Source organism: Carya illinoinensis, chromosome 15 (genome assembly GCF_018687715.1).
Source record: "Carya illinoinensis cultivar Pawnee chromosome 15, C.illinoinensisPawnee_v1, whole genome shotgun sequence".
Lineage (NCBI taxonomy): Eukaryota > Viridiplantae > Streptophyta > Magnoliopsida > Fagales > Juglandaceae > Carya > Carya illinoinensis.
In genome coordinates, this window is record NC_056766.1 from 46,548,571 (window position 1) to 46,570,303 (window position 21,733).

Genomic DNA, 21,733 nt, shown 5'->3' on the forward strand with positions numbered 1-21,733 from the left:
TGTTGAGACTTTACAAAATTGCGATGGGAAAGTCAAAGTTATATGGCCAACAGAAGTTGCTAAATGATTTGGTGTGCTCATGGGTGAGAGCATGAAGAATGTGATCGGTCTCAACTTTTAAGGCTAGGAGTGGGGAGAGTTGGTGCGTTGATCTAGAATAGTAACGAGAGAAAAGCAACAAAAAGAAATGTAATCATTACCATAGGCAAGTGATCACCTATGGTTTTTTTTTTTAATATCATTAATAATCCATAAAACATCTTTTTCTTGCAATTTTTTTAATTAGATTTTAAAAATATATACTTTCGCGTGTTCAATGTATAGTTGCCAATTTTTTTCCTTTTCGAAAAGAGGACTGGTGAAGGACTATAATTGACTGTGCAAATGGAAGGAAATTGTTCCAGAAAAACTCTGAAACGGCACCATACCTTACCTTGGATTAAGATGAAAGTGTATAGGAAAAAAAAAAAGAGTATATGAATTATTAGATTAATAGAGGTAAATAGAATAAGATAGATTCTGTATAAACATTAAACAAAATTATAGTGTCAATTTGTGATAGTAATCTTGTCACAGATTCTGAAATAATCTATGAAGTTTTTCCAATCAAACAAAAGCATGACATTAGAGTGCATATTGCTATATGTGTATGAAACCTTTAACCCGTTAAAGCCATAACCAAAAATAAAAAGCAAAATAGTAAAGAAAGAAAGACAAAAAAGCAACTGGATAGAAGCATGCATGTATATGATCACCACAATATTTTAATTGGTAGTTTCATTTCTTTAATTGGTAGTGTTATGGGTTTAATTTGAGTAAAAATGTGTAAATAGAAAAATTAAGTTAAACATGGAAATGACAGAGTGACTCCTTCAATTAAATTCGGGGGATTTTGTAATTAGGCCTGGGATTGTTGATCATCTGTAGGACCGCAACTAAAGTAATGAGTAATAAATAGCAGAGTAAGTCGAATACAAAAGTCACGAGTTCTTGAACATCTTAGCAAAATTTCTATATGCAAGTTAATTTTCATGTTAAATGTGGTGATGATTTCCTGAATTAATTCTATATATGTTATTGATTGATTTTGGATCTCTAATTAACTTTAGGCTCAATGTTTTTACATAAACATCTATTTATCATTTATCTAGAAAATGGGTTGCTAGCATACTGCTAAGTATTTTGTAGTAACCCATGAAATAGTTCCAACCTACCAATATGATCAATTAATGTCCATATATATACAAATTATATGTAGCTGGATGGATGGTCTTAATTAGGGACATATATAAGATTATTGTCGTACATACGTACTTACAAGAGAGTATATATATATATATATGGCCCATCGATCTTGTTAATTGCATGTACATAATTACCCCGTCACTCATCATAAATATATAATTAACTTAAATTCAACCACCTACCTCCACTTCTTTTCTTCTTTTAATAACCACTAATTATTTATTAAATAAAATAACTAACTGTTTGTGTTAAAAAACAACTTTAATTTCTCTTCAATATGAAAGTAAGTGGATATACACGAAGTGACCTTTACAAACGTTCTTCATGTAATTTTTACTACGTGGTAGGTTATAGATGCCTACCATGCATATCTTTCTCTCAATTTCATATGCACCTTCTATGAACAATGAAATTACACTCGGCACATTCATAAACTAAATCTATGAGATTAGCAATATCACCACATTTCAAGTGTTGAGAAGTCTTTTGAACCAAAGCAAGAGGATGCTGGTGAAAATCATACTTGAAAGTTTTTCCAAACTTGAGATTTCTGTATTTCCCGAGAATGCATTCAGGATGAGCAGGATAACTGCAATCAACACAATAATAGAACCAGTACTTTTGATCTCGCTTTTCTTCACAAATGTCACAGTAATATTCACCAGAGACATCTTCTAAAATAGAACAAAGTGTGAATGGATGATCATGTTCCTTGTAGTATATCGTTTGCGGTTGTGTCAAACACTTGAAGTCTAGAGTGAATCCACAATCAACACAACTAAATTTGTGTTTACTACTTGATCCACAAGCACTACACACTTTATCTTCTGATGACCTAGCAAGAATTAGTTGGTGTTGTCCATGATTAGGATGTGTAAGGATATCAGGGATTAAACTGCATTGCACATCAAGGTCAAAGTCACATTCATCACAACGATAATCAAAGCCATTACATGGAAGCGCACAAGCATCACATCGAAAAGGCTTTTGTTCTCTCAAGAAGAGCTTGAGAGGGTGTTGGTGAAGTGAGTGTCGCAAATTTCTTGGTAACTCAACACAAGATTTGTGAAGAAATAATCCACATTGAGCACATGCATAAAATGGAGGAAAGATAGACTGTATGCACGCATCACACTTTTGGTCGATCCCATGCTTGTCGGTCATGAGTTTTAAGTCATGTTCATGATTGAGATGCTTGATTTCTGTATTTATTTCAGTTCCATCTCCTTCTAGTTTGGTCTTTTTGACAGTGTATGCCAATAAGTCAATAGATTTATCATGATGATCCTCTTTAGAGTTCAACACAAATGTTTCATCTCTTTCTTCCTTGCTTGTAGCACAATGAAGATGAGCAACAAAATCTTGACTTGAGCAACAATAAAGCCAAAAGTTCGTGTCCACCTTCGTAGCACATAGTTGGCACACTCTATGTTCAGATTGGTCAGCTGGAAGAGAGTGGATGAGATTGAGAGGGTGCTTGTGCCTTATTACTTTGGAGATTGATGGTAAAAGGGCACAATCTGGGTGGACCACAAATGAACAAGTTGCACAAAAGTAAAACCTATCCTTAATTTTATCCCCACAAACATTGCAAGTGAGGGAGATCAGAAAACTTGGCACAAGGGTTAGTGGATGGTCGTGAATTTCAACTTGTTTGGTTGATGGTGGTACATTCAATGGTAAAGATGTACATTTTGGGTGGACCATAAATAAACAGGTGGGACAAAAGTAAGGCATGCTATTGTCTTTCTTCAAACAATGATCACATGTGAATGGCAGTAGTTTTTGCATAAGGTTAAATGAATGGTCGTGATTTTCAACTTTTTTGGTGAGCGGTAGAAATGCACATTTTGGACAAAGATAAAAATTACAATGAGAACAAGTATATTTAAAATTCATCATAGTAGAGCTGCAATTAGCGCATGTATTCCTAGAATGTAATTCGAGGAAAAGAAGATGTTTGGGATGTAAAGGGTGCTCCAACTCACGGGGATATTCAGCACATGATTTATGTATGTAGAAACTGCACTCTTTGCATTTGTAATGATCAGAAACCCTTAATATTTCACCACATATCTCACAGTCTTCATAATAATCATCATTCACTTTGTTGACGAGGACTAACATTAAGGGATGCTGGTGGCTGAAATGTTGATAGTCCATTGCTCCTGGCCTCTCTGTAGTCTATATTACACACCCAAGTAATAATAAATATCAAAACGAGATAGAGAGAAATTCTTTTATTTAGTTATGAGTGCAAACCTACATGCTCGATGTTGGTATGCCTATGTATTATTTTTTCCTTTCAAATTATTCTTAATTACCTGAAAAATAGGATCAGATTTTCAGATTCGATAGATGTGGTTTGAACCTCTGATCAACTCCTTTCAAAAACTTTAGATCCAATGAATGGCTAGCTCTTTCTCTAGTAGTTGTATTCTGATCTAGCTCTTGTCGTCTTCCCTTACCATAAAATCCAACCCTAATAAAAAACAAAGGGACAAATTACAAGTTGTAATTATAAAAAGAGGAAGTTGTGAGGGAGTAATTACAAAAAATTATTTAGAAAAGAAGCATATAAATACAAAGCACATAATAACCATTAATACTCACACCAACAAATGAAAGCTAATTTTCAATTTAGCCCAACTTTAGCTTTATATGATTTGTAAAATGAAGGTTCGTAACGATTCAAATAAATCATGATATATATAATACTCGACGAGCATCATTTGTTTTTATTAGCCACGTAAAGTACTATACGAATAAAACCCGAGACATTTAGAAAAGGTTTTAATACTTTGCTTTAGATGGAATTAACCAAAGCACGAAATGATTCTTGGAGTAAAGCTTTTTCACTCTTTCGTCTCATGAAAGAAAATAATGGAACTATACGATTGAGAAGTGAGATGAAAGATTATCTCAAAAAATTTTATAATTTTCTTTCTAAATAATATCACACAAATACAAACACTTTTCAATTTCAAATCTTTAACTTTTCATTTAATTATTATCTAATCATTACAAATGCAAACACTAATGCTTTTCAATTTCAAAATTTTAACTTTTTCATTTAATCATTATTTAATCATTATAACTAATCCAAACTTCCAAACAAAACACAAAAATAATTCAACTTTTTTAAATAAAAAAATTACACTAAAAAATTATATTATAATAATATTTTAATTTTATAATATTTTAATTTAATTGTCTTTGTTCTTTCCTAAAACTCAATAAAATATTTTAACTCAAACTATTTCATTACCATTCACAAATCAATTTTATTACTATTCACATAATTCTCAACTCATCTCATTATCCAAAACATTCTTAACGTTTTTTTTTTCACGATTTCATCTCGTGGAAGAAAAGAAAGGAATTGTACGATTATATATGCACGGAATATTATGGTATTTGATATGCATGTCTTAATGATACTTTGTGTGCACAAATTGTAAAGTGGAGGCCTTAAAATATAAAATGTTGGTAGCCAACATCTAGACATGATTACCAGCTTCTCGTTGCAAATAATTAAATTCTCAAAGGAAAAATGCTAGATGATTAAAAAAATCATTATTAAAATTTTACAAATTTACTTGTTGTAATACATCAAAGTTATTATATAATAACAATTTTTAAAACCTATCAATATTTAATAGTTTAGATTTTGTCTTGTATCCTATTTTAATTGATAATTGACACTCAAAATGTAATTCTCAAGGGAGGGCTAAGCTATATCTAAGCCAAACTCTAAAAGAAACACCAAGTTAATGGTACAATTGGAGTTGCATTAAAATTATTATAAAAAACAAGAACTACTCCCTTCCAAGAAAAATTCCTAACATCCTCATTGGGCCATTCAATTATAGGTAACATGGCTCTAGTTCTACAATACGTATGGTTAGGATAGGCATACCCACATTATACTTTGTCGTTCTCCTCTCCTCTCTTCTTTCTCCACCTTTACAGATTAGTCGTTCTATCCTCTCAGCTCCTCCTCCTCCTTTTCCTAATTTCAGTTTTTATTGCTATTTTTTTACTAATTTTTTCTGGCGCAGCATGTTGATATAGCTTCTTCTTTTCTTTTTTTTTTTTTAGTTTTTAAAGCTGATTATGCATTTAGACAAATGTCTCTACCCAATTAATAGATGAAGAATGTCACAACTACATTTTCCACTTATGACTTTTGCAAAGAATGGCAAGATAGAGAATGAATTAATTACTTCAAAGTTTGGAAAAGTATCAAAGATGGTTGCGATACTTCTTTTTATCTAAAATAGAATATAGTTGTCCTTGGTCACAAACTTACAGAGAAATTTAGTGATGAATATTATCAAAGAATTTTGTCTCACTTCCACCTCAAAAAAGAAAAGAATGGAAATGTATGTATGATTAGGAATATTGAAAGAATATATTATGCACATATTGTTGATGATACTTGGCATGCCCAATTTGTAAATTGAGTGGTACTAAAGCATAAGCCAATATCTGATTAATTATATTGTTTGCAATGAATAAATTCTCAAAAGGCCATAAATGCTACATCTACAAAAAATTACAAAAATAATGTTAAACATATCATGTTAGATAGACGTGATACATTTTATTTATTTTATATGAATCATCATAAAATTACTAGATAGTTTAGGAGTATGGATGGTATCGGCATACTTCCAAGCTATTACTATGTCATGATATATATATTTAAAATATTGTTTATATGAATATATTAATTTTTAATAATATGTTATTATACGATATGTTAAAAGTATCACATGTCTGTAATCCAAAACTATGTATTAATTAGTCATAATCATATATCTATATATACCATCGGCATCATTCAAGACTTAATGATTTAAATGGTATTGTATATCATATTTTTATCGATGTTAACAATATTGCAATCATAACCAATATGTAAACAATCAAAATGAAACAGTTTGAGATATTGCCTTAAATATTATATAAGTGTATTGTATAATTGAATTAGGAGCTTAAAGAAGTGTGGCAACTCGAACTAGCATGCAGTGGGTAGTCGAAATTTGTTCATTTAACTTTTATTTAAATATAAGTCATACTCAAATTTGTTATGTAGAAACATCTCATTTATTATTCAAATGAGTTATTTAATTATGGTGATTGTGTGTCACCGCAAATGTGTCATAAAGTCATCGTAAATGATCTGTTAAATCATAGTTAAGTGTCACCGCGATGACTTTCTGGCAATATCTTATGCGGAAATACATATTTGCATGTCGAGCGTCGAAAAAACTTATTTGTGTCGATTTTAGGGATGTAAATAACTATTAACAATGATTTAATATCGTCAGAAATAGTTTTACATTTTTCAAAAAAAATTATCAATCTTCGAAGATGTCCCCTTATAAAAAAAAACATTAAATAGGATGGAGTCATCATAGATTTCAGGGTAGAAGTTAGATCCAAGATTCCGAAATAAGTTAAGAATATAAAATACGAAAATGCTTTTTGCAGTAGGGTTAGGGAGCGGCGGCGTAGTCAGCTCCAAAGTAGCATAAATAAAATGGTCCAATTGAAAGCATTTTAATGAAACAGTTCATTTCATTCAATCGTAGCCCATCCCGATTTCAATCTTTCTTCCCTCGTGTTTTACACTTCGATTCTTTTCCTTCTTCCCCCTACCATTTTCAATCACCATCCCTGATCAAGGTGTCGTCGTCAGATTCGATGAAGGTCCTGAAACCCTCCATACAATCAGACTTGAAGACGCCCTCATAGGTGGCCTTGGAGGGCCACGAGAATTTGCCTTTCCCCAAGGCCTTCCCTCTCCGCCACTCCCCCTCATACATGCACCCGCCAGACCATAGGTACTTTCTGAATCCGTGTGGCGCGCTCCCAGTGAAGCTCCCCATGTAGAGATCACCGTTTGGGAGGGCCTTCTAGACTTTGGAGGCGGAAGGTGACGCCACACTGGTAGTCAAGGCAGGCGAGGTTGTCAACATAGTCGACGTCACCCTTCGCGTAGTGGTTTGGTATTGGCTATGGCCTACGCCAACTACTTGAGATGGTTTCTAGGTCTCTCTACCTAGCTTGTTAACCTCCAATTTCTTCTTTTTATCTCTGGAAACGATGCCGTTGAACTCATCAAAGAGTAGTGCTGCTGCTTCATGAATTTTCAGGTCATTCATAAAAGCCAAGCTCTTTCTCACCCTTCTTTTAATCTCCAATATGCGAACTATTTACAAGTGCTCACTGCATTTGCAAGTTTCACTATGATTATATATCTAGAAGGAAAAGATTGGCCAGAGTTTGGAGCAATTAGCGACAATTTCTCTCTCTTGAAACTACCCTTTTTCTCTCACTCTCGCTGGTATTTCTCACTCCAAAACTCTCTTTTTGGTATTTCTTACTCCAAACCATGGAAAGAATCAACGAGTGTTGGAGCTTTTTGGATCTGTCTCGCACCCTCAAAGCAGAAGCGGGAAATTGAAAAGTGAAATGGCTTTCAACCATTTTGCATTTTCATTTTTTTTTTCAATAAATAGCAGTTGGTTTGGCATGATGTCAGACGACTGCATGACGTCTATATTCGATGACTGTCTATAGAACTACTCTATAAAATATTATAATCACAAAAAATACATTTGGTGGATGTAAGAAAATACCTAATTAGAAAAGGTGGTGCAGTAGCTCAACTTTATTAATGGTGAAAACTCGGATACAAACAGGTGAACCTTATGCTATAATTGTAGAATCATGCCAATATATAGGGTTCCAGAAAGATAGAAACCAACTTAAATCCATAAGTTAATATGATAATAACAATTACAATACCTGATAAACAATACAATATAGTTGGCGAAAATTGATTTCCACATTGTCATTTGACTGATCATATCCATAAGTAGTAATATTATCTTGTCATCATATTCTTTCTTATGTAACACTTCAAGAGCAATATATGTAGGAGTTCCAACAGTTGATTTTGGTTGTGAATTCAACACTGAGAGCTGGGGAAAAAAATATGAGTCTAAATATGAGGATATTGACAAAAACTAATGGAGCAAACAAAAATAAAGATACCATAGATAAAGCCAACAAATTGCCACATTACTGAACCAACATACTATTAAAGAAGATGCAAATATATTTTAGTTATATCACTACTCACTAGCATGAAAATACCACAAGAGATGTCCATCAATATTGGGATGCCTCAGTGATCTATGGTTTATAATTTCCGTTTGTACATTCTCATCTATCTGTTAACACAATATATAAGGCGGGTAAGATACATTAACAAACAGAAATCCAAAGAAGTTCCAAGACTTTAAGCACAACATGACACTATATTTGCAAAGCATATTCAGACGTGGTCTGTAGCCTATATCAAAGGGACTGAACGACAGTTTTAGCCACCTCTATTCAACAAAAGGATAGAAATAGGGCTTCAGTTGCCATGAAAATATATACAATGAGATCTTGAACAATTACATAGCATGTCAGACTGTTTGCATTATAAATAGGATTAGTTTTACAAGTTTATCACTACTTGAATAAAAATTTGTGATCAAATAAGATGGTTTAAATTTTCAAAACTATTTTATAGAAGAGTATAAATGCAGGACAGTTAAGGCTCATCAAATGAAATTCTAATTCATTTATATAACTAAATAAGATTTGATTTAACGCCCTCATATCTTAATAATTTGGACACAACCCATTCAATTAGGAACCCAGTGAACTATACAAAGCCAAATAGCATAAATATAAACAATCCATGTAAGTTTGTAAAAGTTGAAAATCAAAAATGAGTTTCTAAAATCTTTAAATTCCTTCTGTTTCATAGAAATGAACGCTATACAATTAGAGGTGTAAAAAAAACCGATAAATTGGACTAGACTGGACCAAACTGGTGGGATCTGTCCGATCCCGAGATTGGTTCAGTTCGGTACCAATTTTATTTTTATTAAAACCGGTCCGATTCTAGTTTTTCTTTTTCTAAAACCGGATCAAGCAAAACCGGACCGGACCGGTTTATATATATATGTTAATTTTTTTATATTGTATATAATATTTATATATAATATATAACTATATATAAAATAGTTTTGTATTATATGACAAATTACTAATTAATATAATATTAAATTTTAAAATCTTTTATTATTTTGCTTATTGTATTAATAGTTATACTATATTATATAATGCATATTAATAGTTATACTAATACTATATCATTATATATTATCATTATAGTATTATATACTACAATATATTATCATTATAGTATTATATACTATAATATATTATATTCTATTATATAATATAGTACATTAAAATCGATAAAATCGGACCGAAAATCGGTAAAACCGAAGTATCGGTTTATAAGGATATGTAGTATATTATCATTATAGTATTATATACTATAATATATTATATTATATTATATTATATAGTACATTAAAATCGATAAAATCGGACCGAAAATCGGTAAAACCGAAGTATCGGTTTATGAGGATAACTGGTGCGTAATTGGTTTTGAAAAATACAAAACTGGTACATATCGGTTCGGTTCTAAATTTTATCTAAAACCAGAACGAACCATACTATTTACACCCTTATCTACAATTCGTATATTGCACAGGCAAACTACATTATAGAACTTATTCCTCCCGGTACATAAAATTGATAGATACATAAAATTAATAAAAACCCTACAGCATGCACATTTCTTCATAGGTAATAGGACTTATAACATTGCAGCATGCATATTTTTGATAGGTAATACTAAAAGAATATCAGAGCTTTAATAATGGAGAAACCCAACACATTCAAAGGTATTACCAACAACACAAACACTGCAATATCACCTCCTAGCTCCTGCAATAGCACCTCACAACACCTCATATTTTGCCCCAACAATGCAAACACTAAAACAACACCAAACACAACCCATCCAAAGCCTAAAATTAAGATATTACCAACAATCCAATTTTACTCACACAAACACATGGGGATCATAAATGAGGTATGAGAAACATGATAATTTCAGCAAGTTTATAAAAGCTACCCTCATACTCAAAACTGAAAAGAAACTTCACAATCATTGAACAATGGAAGAAATTAAAAACCAATTTCAATAAGGCAATAACTAATCGACCCAGAGCAAGGAAAGCTAAAAATTTTACAAATTGGAATATGCCCAAACACTAAATTAGAAAATGGGTCTTCCCAAATAATAAAAAATTAGAGGGAAAGTGTGGGGCTTACCCGGAGGCTTGGGAGAGGCATCTTAGTTGGCTGTGCGTGGCGGCGACAGCGATAGCACCTCTGTTATTTCACCCAAATTGCTGAAACTAGACACAGATAGAGAAAAATGGAGATAGTTAGTGTAGGAGAGAGGCGACGAAGAGGGAGAGAGAAGTATGCTCACTTGAGACGGCATCGTTGAATGATGGCGGCGATGCAGAGGGGAGGGGACGCTTGATGCAATGGGGCTTCTAAGAGAGAGAGAGAGAGTGTGAGTGAGTGAGTTGGCGACTGTGGCCAGTCTCATTTTGTCACCATTGACAGTGGCTCTTGGGTGTAGTGGAAAGAGCCAGGGTTAGGGAGGGGAGGGTTGGGCAGCGCTATAGGGAAAATAAGTTTTGTTTTAGGGCTTGGGAGTATGCGCGCTGGGTTTTGGATTTTGTAAAAGACTATTTCCGGTGCTTAATTATCGTCGCAAAAAATGATTAATTTGTCGCAAATAAATCCCATCCTCGTTATTCTCTATGTAGTTTAAAAAAAATACCGTTACAAGTTTTATTGTGGCGACTTTTTTTCACCACCAAAACTTGATTTGCAGCAATTTTTCTCTCAACAAAAATAAAATATCACTACAGTAAAAGCATTTGTTGCGACAATAAAACTGTCAAAATAGGTGTAGAGTCGCCGTAAAAGATTTCATAGTGAATTCTCCATTAGCATTTCCCAACTTCGCGCTACAATTTAGCGGTGAAATGAAACATTGTACTTAAGGTCCTTTTGCGACGATTTCTTTTGCATCTAAATGAAAATCGCCACAAAATACCTATTTTCTTATAGTGTATAGACTTTGATGTAGATGATCAAGGCATGCACGAGCAAGAAGACCCTGTAAGCCCAAAGAGTAACATGGGGGCATGTCCCCATTTGGGTTATTGTCCTATATTTGACCATTTTTGTTTGTTTTAATGACTATGATGGATCGTTTATTGTTGTAAAGACATTGTGATGTTAAGACCGTGTGACTTATGAATAGTATATGATGCTCAAGTTAATATTTTAGTATTTTTTCTGGTATTGGTATATGTAGAAAATATTTGTTCCCTTTATATTTTTTCACTGTGAATTTTTACACACTCGCATGCTAAGCATATGAGCTCACAAGATTATCACAATTGTGAGGGAAGTGAATTGTGCAGTGTACATTCTGACGTCCTAACTTTTCTCTAAATCACAAGTGGGAATCAAGAGTGACACAGCTTGTGAATAGAATAACTATTTTATTTTATTGTGTCAGCTTTTCTATGAAACCCATCTTTCCTTTATACATATAAGGTTTTGATGTAATTGGAGGGAAGAGCTCTGACTCCTACTCCTTCATATTCTCCTCTCTCTCTCTCTCTCTCTCTCTCTCTCTCTCTCTCTCTCTCTTCCAAGCCTTAGAAGTCAATATTATAGAAGTTTCTATATTTGTTCTCCTAGGACGGAAAATGTCATTGGAGAGGCAAATATATCTTTTGAGAAGAATGTGGAAGTCTCATGATAATACATTGTGCAATCGATCTTGATGCTCTGACTTGTTTTTATATCCAAGGTTGTACGTGGAGTAAGCAAACTTCTTCAACAGTAGCAACTCATTTAGAATTGGTACAATCTTATCTACTACAACATCATTCTCGCTCTTAAGAGAATTGCCAATAAAAATACAAGCTCCAACCTATTTTTTCTTTAACCATGTAGTTATCTACTAGCCAATAAACATAGGATCTAGGCTACTCTATTAGTTCCACCTTTATTTTCCTTTTACATTTCTTTTAACTATTCATCACCAAGATAGCAACATTTGGGGACAATTGTGGATCCCCAGCCAACCCCAACTAAAGATCTGACTAATTGTTGCCCTAAGAAACTTTGGTGGAAGAAGGTATATTAATATATAGTCAAGAATAGATAGAGATGTTTTTATTTATGGAAAATACTTTAACTATAAAGAAATTGTATAAAAGTAAACCTAAAAACCGATGTAGCTTGATGTTATGCGCCAGATTGTAAAGTTATTTTTATAATAAAGTAGATCTAATGAATTTTATGAAATAACATTAATTTGTAAATTTACTTTATATAATATATTTGTATATGTAGCAATTATCTTTATTTATTATTATTTTTTAGGTCAAATAGTTCTCTACTTTGCATTTACAATCACGTTCTAAACTTTTTAGCATCCACCATTTGTGAATAGTTAGCCCACTTGCAAGTTACACTTTATCTCTTCTCCCTTTCTAGAATTATAAAATAGAACGTGGGTTGCACATGTGTAAACAAATTGCACATGGCATTAAAAAACTAAAAGAACAAGTAGACCCACCACCAAGATGTACATGCAACACCTATATCAAGATTGATAAACACTAATATTTCTTTATTTTTTTCACCTAAATAATCTCTCAACTTGACTTATTTTATAGCCAATTTGTTTTCTCATATGCATGCGTTAGTACGTAACAAAGCCACAATAATTATAACCTATCAAGACTAAGACAAATGAAAGTTCCTTTAAAATCCGATGTTAGATTACAAAACTCATTGATTAAGAAGAACATTGGGTAAGTGCCGAGAATCAAACCATAAATGGTGGAAAAAGATATAAAAGCTGAAGACAAGCTAGAAGTAGTCTTAATTCCTTATCGACAAAAGCCAGAGGAATAGTTACCGCAGGTTGTAGGTGTGTTTAGGTGTTGTAATCTCCCTTTAATCATTAACAAATTATTAAGCTCAGCTACATTGCCAAGGGATTCAAAGACTGCACAGATCCTCCCCTACCAGACTCAAAACCTTGTGGACCTTTATACACTTGGCCACAAGGTCAGACATGGTCATTTTGGCACCATATACCTCTCCACATAAAAGTCCATTGGCAAAAGCTACTCCTACAAATCAATCCCGAAGCGCAAGCTCCTCTATACAGAGGACTACAAGGACGTTTTAAGGAAGATTCAGGTAATGAAACACCTATCTGAGCAGCCACACGTGGTGAAGATCCGTGGCAGCTACGAGGACGATGTGCATATGCACTTGGTGATGGAATTATGCGAGGGTGGAGAGCTACTTGATAGGATTGTGAGGAGGGGGCATTACAGTGAGAGAGAGGTTGCCAAGTTGATGAAAACTATAGTTGGGGTCGTGGTGGCTTGTCATTCGCTTGGGGTCATGTATAGAGACCTTAAGCCTAACAACTTCTTATCTGATAATAATAAGGAGGATGTTGCTCATAAAGCTGTTGATTTTGGGCTCTTTTTGTTCTACAAGTCAGGTTCCTTGTTGGGTTTCTTTCCTGCTCCTTGAATTTATTTTTGTTGTGTTTAATGTCTATTTTCTTATGAAATTTCATTTCAAATGCATTATGGCATTCAGTTGTTGTTTTTAAGTCTCTATCCTCAAAGATATTGGTTAGAGGTTGCTTCTTGTTCTTATATTTGTTTTTATTTTTCTATCTTTCTTGTTCATGAACTAATATGGTTGATTGAATTAGTTTTCAATAAATTTAAATCGGAAAATTCACTTCTTGTTCATGATTTCTTGATAAGAAACGTTTGTATGATAGGCTACAACTGATTCATATGTCTTGAATCTTTTAATAAGCAATTGTATAAATTTAAAATTGGGTATATGCTTTGCTTTTTATGGTAAATTTCCTAGACACATTTTGTGACTCCTTTTCTTCAATTGTCATATTCTGTCTAGAATAGAATTTACAGTATATAGTAAATGGCATTGTAAGGTCATGGATTCATTAATGTTTCCTATCCTATATTTCACATTTATTTTTTGGATATTTATATAATCCAAGAACATGAAAACAAGGATCTTGCCCAATGGAAACAGAGCACATGGGGCATAGCAACTCCCAAAAATCTAGATGAAAGAGTCACAACTATCCGCTCATTTGGAATATGCACTATTTTTAGCAATGTTGGAATGCTTATAAACTTAATTAGAAGAAAGTTTAAGACTCTTGATCAAAGAGCATGACTGATATGTTAGTAAGTAAAATATGCTACCTTCCCTATTGAAAAATTTGCACTCTTTATATTTGCATGATGTTATATTGCCTATTGTGTGTACATATATTGTTTTTAGGCCAAATATTCTTTGATGTTGTTGGAAGTCCATATTATGTTGCACCAGAGGTGTTGTGCAAGCATTATGGACCTGAAGCAGATGTATGGAGTGCAGGAGTCATATTATACATACTGTTGAGAGGAATGCCACTTTTTTGGGCTGGTATATCTACTACTCATCTCTCAAGAATCCGAAAGGGGGATCTTTCAAGAGATTTTACGAGTAAAACTAGATCTTCAATCTAAACCATGACCTAGCATTTCAGATTGTGCCAAGATCTCATACGAAAAATGCTTGATAGGGATCCCAAGAAAAGGTTGACAACTCGTGATCTCCTTTGTAAGTACTTCCACTAGAACCAAGCACCATCTCTTGTTTGTTGTCTTTCATAAGAAGATGAGACTTGAACAAGTCATGGCACGATTAACAACATTTATGTTATGCTAATTGATCTTTATACTGTATCAGGCCACCCGTAGATTGTAGATGACATTGCTCCAGACAAACCTCTTCATTGTGCAGTTTTATCACGTTTGAAGAAATTCTTTGCAATGAACAAGATTAAGAAGATGGCTTTACATGTAAGATAGATAGATAGATTAACACAGATACTTTTGGGCTATATAAATTTTACTGCTACTTCTTGGAAACACGCCCTCACCCAAACCCACAAAACATAAGAGTTGTTTTTTCCACTCATCAACTACATTTCGGAACACTAAAAAATGTGAATCTATTAAGTATTAGGTTGAACATCCGGTGAACTGTTTCTGTAACTCTTTTGTTTGGCTCTGTTAATTTCCCTCTTGCATACCCTTGCTAAATTTTTTGTGAATTGAAAGCTCAAAACTCAAAATTCTCTCATTCTTTGGGCACATAATTTATCATTCTATGAAGATACCTAGCAAAGAGTTGAATGGTGCATTCAAACTGAAAAGGCAAAGATTTTCCATTATCGAAACACTCCTAAGAACAATACATGGATGGAAAGAAGATAAATGGCTGCATTTCTAACGATACCCAAGGCATACATACATTATGGTGGCAACATTTTTGTGTATAAACTAAGCTTCAATCTTCAACCCAACTTTAGGCAGTTTATAGCTGAGAGGCTAGCTGAAGAAGAAATAGGCGCTTTGAAAGAATGGTTCAAAATGATGGATACTGACAACAATGGAACAATAACATTTGAGGAACTTAAAAATAGCTTAAAGGAAGTGAAGCATGAACTTATGGACATTGAGATCAAGGATCTTATGGATGCAGTAAGAAAAATTGTCCCCCCATTTATGTACTACACTTTTAAGTTCTTGATAATATCTTGTTCTTCTGGTCCTCTAAACTTGATGGCTGATTAACTGATTTTCCCTATGGTGTTTGACAGGCAGATGTTGATAACAGTGAAACGATGGACTATGGTGAATGCCTTGCTACCACGTTGCACTTGAATAAGTTGGAGAGAGAAGAGAATTTAGTGTTAGCTTTCTCTGTTTTCGACAAGGACGATAGCGGTTATATAACTAGTAATGAGCTTCAATAAGCTTGCAAAGAGTTTGGTTTCAGTGAAGAATACCTTGATGAAATGATCAAAGAAATTGATCAAGATGATGTAAGTTTATTCACTTAGCTTTCTGTCAATTTTGATAGAGCAAAATTTCAAGTGATTTGAAGACTAGTGCCAATGAGTATCGGGACTGTAACTTATCATGATCAGCTACAGATCATGAAATGTGGGTTTGCAATGTCCCAAGTTCTTGATATATGTTCAAAAGCTGTCAAGATGTTGATTTGTACTAATAGACGCTTGATTTTGTGTTTCAGGATGGACAAATAGATTACGGGGGAGTTTGCAGCAATGATGAAGAAGGACAATGGAGGAATGAGGAGGAGAACAATGAGTAGCCAAATAAACTTGGAAGATGGCTTTAGGACTGATCAAAAATATCACTCATGAACTGATTGATTGATCGCCTTAAGTAATCATTTGGTGATTTTATTTTTTGACCATTTTTATCGAATGAACTATTGATGAATATTAATCTTTACGAGCAGTTTGGTAAATTTTTATATGGTTTTTCAATTGAAACGTCAACTACTCATAGGCTAACCCTCTTTTCACACACAAAATATCCACTTCAATGGAGTAAAATAACTCAAGTATGATGGTGTACTTGTAAACCAAAGCAACTGGCTTGCCTCCAAAAGCTTAGGCATTCAAGTCAGCATGCTTTACTTGCAAGTTATGACACAATAAATGACACAAGTAAACTCATTGATTAAATTAAAAATGAATTGGTTCCTTGATCTGTTGATCCAATGTACTCAGTGTGTAGTATATAATGTGCCTTTGAGGATGAGTAGAATCCCCAGCTACAAAAACATTTTTCCTCCTCTCCACTTCAATCCAGCTGCATTCATTTCTAGGAATTGTTTTTTGACAATAAAAAATAAAGAATTATTTATAGGTTCACCTACTTGCCAATTAATTACCCTATATTTACATTCTATGCATGCATATGTAACAAAGCCACAATAATTATAACCTATTAAGACTTAGACACAAATGAAAGTTACTTTAAAATGCAATTTTAGATTACAAAACTAAGTAATTAAGAAGAAGAGTAGGTAAGTGCCAAGAATCAAACCATAAAGGATGGAAAAAGAGTATAAAAGCTAAAGACAAGCTAGAAGTAGTCTTAATTCCTTATCCGCAAAAGCCAAAGGAATAGTAGACCGCAGGTTGAAGGCGTGTTTGAGTGTTGTAATCTCTCCTTAATCATGAACAAATTATTAAGCTTAGTTACACAGCCAAAAGTACGATTGCTACCCACACCCTACAAGGTAAGATAGGCCCCTCCCTGCCCTAGCATGGGCAAGGGGTTTTACACCCCGAAACCCACCCCCAGTGTGCGGGGGTGGGTACCTCATTTGGATATCGAGGTGCGGGGGCAGAAACAACTGAAATGGGCCTAAAACAGTCCAAAACCAGGTTCTAGGTCCAGAAATTAACAAAAAAATACAAATAACAAAAAAAAAATGAGTTTACAATAATATACAAATTAAGAGAAAATAAAGTATAAATTAACAATAATAACTAAACCGTTACAATAATACAAATTAAGATAAAACAACTACAAAATTACAAATATAAAATGGACATTGTATCAACATTACAAATAAATGAATCGCTAAATGCAACTAAAGAGTTGTTTGACATTTGGGACAGGTGGCCAAGGTTGAAAAGACATGTAGTTAGTGATGCCTATTGTGAGATCATAAAATCTGAAACATTAACAATTCATTAGGAAAATAAATTAGAATTATAAAAATAAATAAAAATTAAAATTGCAAATATATTTTAGAAATGAAAAAAATTACAAACTAAAATCTGACTAACCAAGATGAGATGGGGATCAAGATGAGTATAAATCATTTGAGTTTTGGTCATTAGGCTTGGGATTAGGATTGAGGCTTGAACTTGGGATTAGGATTGAGGCTTGAGCTGCACATATGACAGTAAGATTATAAAAGCTACAAAAATACAAGAAAAATAATTAGATAACAAAAATTATATAAATACAAAAAATAATTAAGAGACAATACAAATTGTACAAACCTATGGAAAATGGCAATGGTGGGTCCAATATCATGAAGTCATATTGCAGTGGAGGTAGACGCCGTCTCACGTATTGCTACAACCAATAAAATGAATATAAATAAATCAAAATAATAAAATAAAATCAACGATTACTAGATCCAACCTAATTACCACCCTCCTTCTCGTCGGTCTCCTTAAAGTCAAGAACATCCAAAACATGAATTTCTATCCCATTGATCAAATTCTACGTGCAAATCAATGCCTCCACAATGGTAACAGACAATGAATTTCAAAATGGATCTAATATGCGCTGTCCAGTATTGAAGGTCGACTTTGAGGCAACAATGCTAATAGGGATGACCAAAATATTGCGGGTTATTTCTCCAAGGACGGGATATTTCATGGCATTGGTCTTCCACCATGCTAATATATCAAATTCTTGTGTATATGGGAGAAGATCCTCTGCCAAATATCAATCTACCTCCGACTTTACTTTCGTAGATTGACGAACTAGTAAGGGGTTCTGTAAGAGCCTCTCATTCCACGCCAACCGACTCTTTTTCCCCGCCACGACTTCTAGATGAGGCGGTTGGGTAGGTGTAGGAGTAGGTACATTACCATCCTTGATCATGGTAAACTCATTAAATAATTTACCAAGAGTTTCTCTAACCATTGTCCCAATAAGCTCAGCCCATGTTCTCCCATGCTTAAGTTCCAAATCATATACCATGCCATCAATCTTGATCTGGGGGTCAAGAACAACAATTACATATAATAAAATATTTAGCCTACTTAAATCTCCCCAATACTTATCATATTTGACCCTCATCATCAATGTCATCTCCTGTATCCTAATATAATTACTCGTACACATTTAATCCAATTTTTCTTTCACCTTATATATTTGTTCATAGAAATCATTGGATATATGGTACAATGAACTAGATAGTCTCAATGTAATCTCATAGAAAAACTCAAAAAATCTACACAAGTAGCAACAACCTCCCAATTATCATCAATAGGCTTTCTTAATCCCTCATGCTCATCAAAACATTTGACACATTGAACATCTTCTTCACCTAATAATTCAAAGACCATCTTATATTCTTGTGCCGCCTCCAACATCAAGAATGTTGAGTTTCATCTTGTAGGAACATCAGTACAAATGCTCATCTTGGATTTTTTTTTTTTAAGTACTCATCTTGGATGTTATGCCCACATTCTTTAAAACAACCATGAATTTCTCCAATCTAGTAGAAGAAGATTTCATAAATTTTGCAGCTATTCTGACTTGTACAACCGAGTCATCAACATTTTTCAAATCATTAGTGACAATTAAATTCAGAATATGTGCAGCACATCTAATATACAAACAGTCACCACTCAAGATTGTCTTATTTGTCTCTCAAAGCAGGTCTTAAGATATCTCAATGCGGCATCATTAAATGAGGCATTATCAACTGTAACTGTCAAAACCCATGCCAACCCCCACTCTTTTATTGTGGCCTCCAAGGCCTTACCAACCATCTCAACATTGTGATCAGAAATTTGATAAAACTTCACAATTTTTTTTATGTAGTGTACAATTACAATTAATGAAATGCACAATTAAAGATATATAATTATAATTTTGGATAGATGTCTAAATATTGGTAGTGAGGCAAACTACTTGACCCGCCAGTTGACTCCTCAACAAATCTTTCTCTTTCTTGTAATATTTTTTAATATCATTTGCCATAGTGTGGCAATAAATAATATTAAAGCTAGGTTCCGTGCAATTAGACTATTCTTGAAACCATTTCCCCTCCACAAACTAAAAATGTAGCTCGTCCATGATAACCATACGAGTTAACTTTTTTCTATAGTCATTGGGATCATACTTAATATAATCCTTCAATGTTGAACCTTCGCTACACCCATCCGACATGTTTTTTAGTCTAATCTCTAGTCTAGATTGAATTTTCTCTTGTAAAGATTTCCCCTTACATGATGGATCACCTCGTCTAAATAAACTCATATTTGCTTGTAATGGAAAGTGCACAAATAATACACCGAAAAAATGGATGCGCGCGCATGGGAATCAGGTCATACAAACCAACTTTATCACCAATAACAATCTATCAAATATTAAATCATATAACCTTATGAAAAACTGTATCCTTCTTCTTGTGTGAAGTGAGACGTGAAAGATATTAGGAGAAAATATGCCGATGAGAGAGCAAAAGAATTCATCTTTTCACAATGTAAGCTGAAAAATATCTAGTATATCACTGCACGTAGAATGCAGAAGATTTGACACGAGACAGCAATAACCATTGTATGTATCCTTTTTTCATGGCATTAGAAAAACCTGAATGACATTAAAGAAGAGAATGAAAATCAAAACAATTTATCATTATTAAGACCTCCAAGACCTACATTGCCATATTAAATACATTATAGCAGGAGATATTTAAGACTCCTATTGTAACATCAAGAGAATGGTATCCAGCAGTAGAAATTTGATCTTTTCCAGCCATTTACGCACATAATAAAATATTACAATTTAGGGGCATATACCATATTTAAACTTCTACCATTTGAATATCACAGAAAACTTACTACAAGAAGTGAACATCCTCTGAGTAATAGATGAATAATAAAACCATTTCAGGCGGGTTTTGAGTTTTTCTTTGGTTTCTTTGGCTGGCCTTAATAATTACTGTTCAATCCAATCTAACCAACCTAATCAATCTCACAGACACAGCCTTCCATGAATGTCAAGGCCTAATAAAATCTTGTTTCAATAAGAATTTTAGTACTACATAAAATTGCCAGTTAAAATTTCTAAACTCCATTGTGTCCTTGATTTTTTTTTCCTTAAAGAAGTTTGTGCCAGAGAAAAAGACTTTCGATGCATGAGTGATATGATAACAAATATTTAGAAAGGGATACACAAAATGGGTTTGAACTTGAAGTAGAGAAAGATTAAAGGGGAACCAAAGGAGCAAGGATTGAGGGGGAAGAGGAGGCAACTAGGATCAACAATATTAATATGGACACCTCCCGTTTATTTTCACAAAATTTTTCATCTCATCTTATATTATTCTATCTAATAATTACAATTTTTTCAAATTTCAACATAAAATAAAATAAACAATTCAACTTTTTCAAATTCTAATACAAAAATAATATTAAAACAATATATTCTAATAATATTTTATTCAATTTTCAACTTGAATCTCAACTCATCTCGACTTATCTCATAAACGAGGTTTTCAGATAAATTATTTATAGATGAATAATTTTACTTATCATCTTCACACAGTACTACACATTGTACCTATTTTAATTTTTTTTCATTTTTTTATGACAATTATGTAGTGCTTGGATGATAAATAGAACAAATCAATTAGTTTAATAAGAATAAAATAAAATAAAATAAAAATAATAAAAAAATAAAAAGTAATACTAAAATATATAAAATGTATGGTGTAGGATGATAAGTAACATCCATTTTAAATTTTATCTATATTATAAATTTATCTATAAATT

General features: G+C 33.2%; 1 protein-coding gene and 1 pseudogene across 1 annotated transcript; one reads left to right on the plus strand and one right to left on the minus strand.

The window, feature by feature from the left end:
* Positions 1-1,517: 1,517 nt before the first annotated feature.
* Positions 1,518-3,931, minus strand: LOC122297399. Its single transcript, XM_043107447.1, has 3 exons — positions 3,859-3,931; positions 3,570-3,727; positions 1,518-3,429 (listed from the first exon to the last, which is right to left on the minus strand). The coding sequence occupies exon 3, from the start codon at positions 3,406-3,408 to the stop codon at positions 1,630-1,632; it is 1,779 nt and encodes a 592-aa protein (XP_042963381.1). The 5' UTR covers positions 3,409-3,429; positions 3,570-3,727; positions 3,859-3,931; the 3' UTR covers positions 1,518-1,629.
* Positions 3,932-13,023: 9,092 nt separating this feature from the next.
* LOC122297057 lies at positions 13,024-16,641 on the plus strand (annotated as a pseudogene).
* Positions 16,642-21,733: the final 5,092 nt, after the last annotated feature.

Bases quoted from the DNA above. Each gene is read 5' to 3' on its own strand.
- LOC122297399 (XM_043107447.1), bottom strand. From the start codon at position 3,408: ATGGACTATCAACATTTCAGCCACCAGCATCCCTTAATGTTAGTCCTC.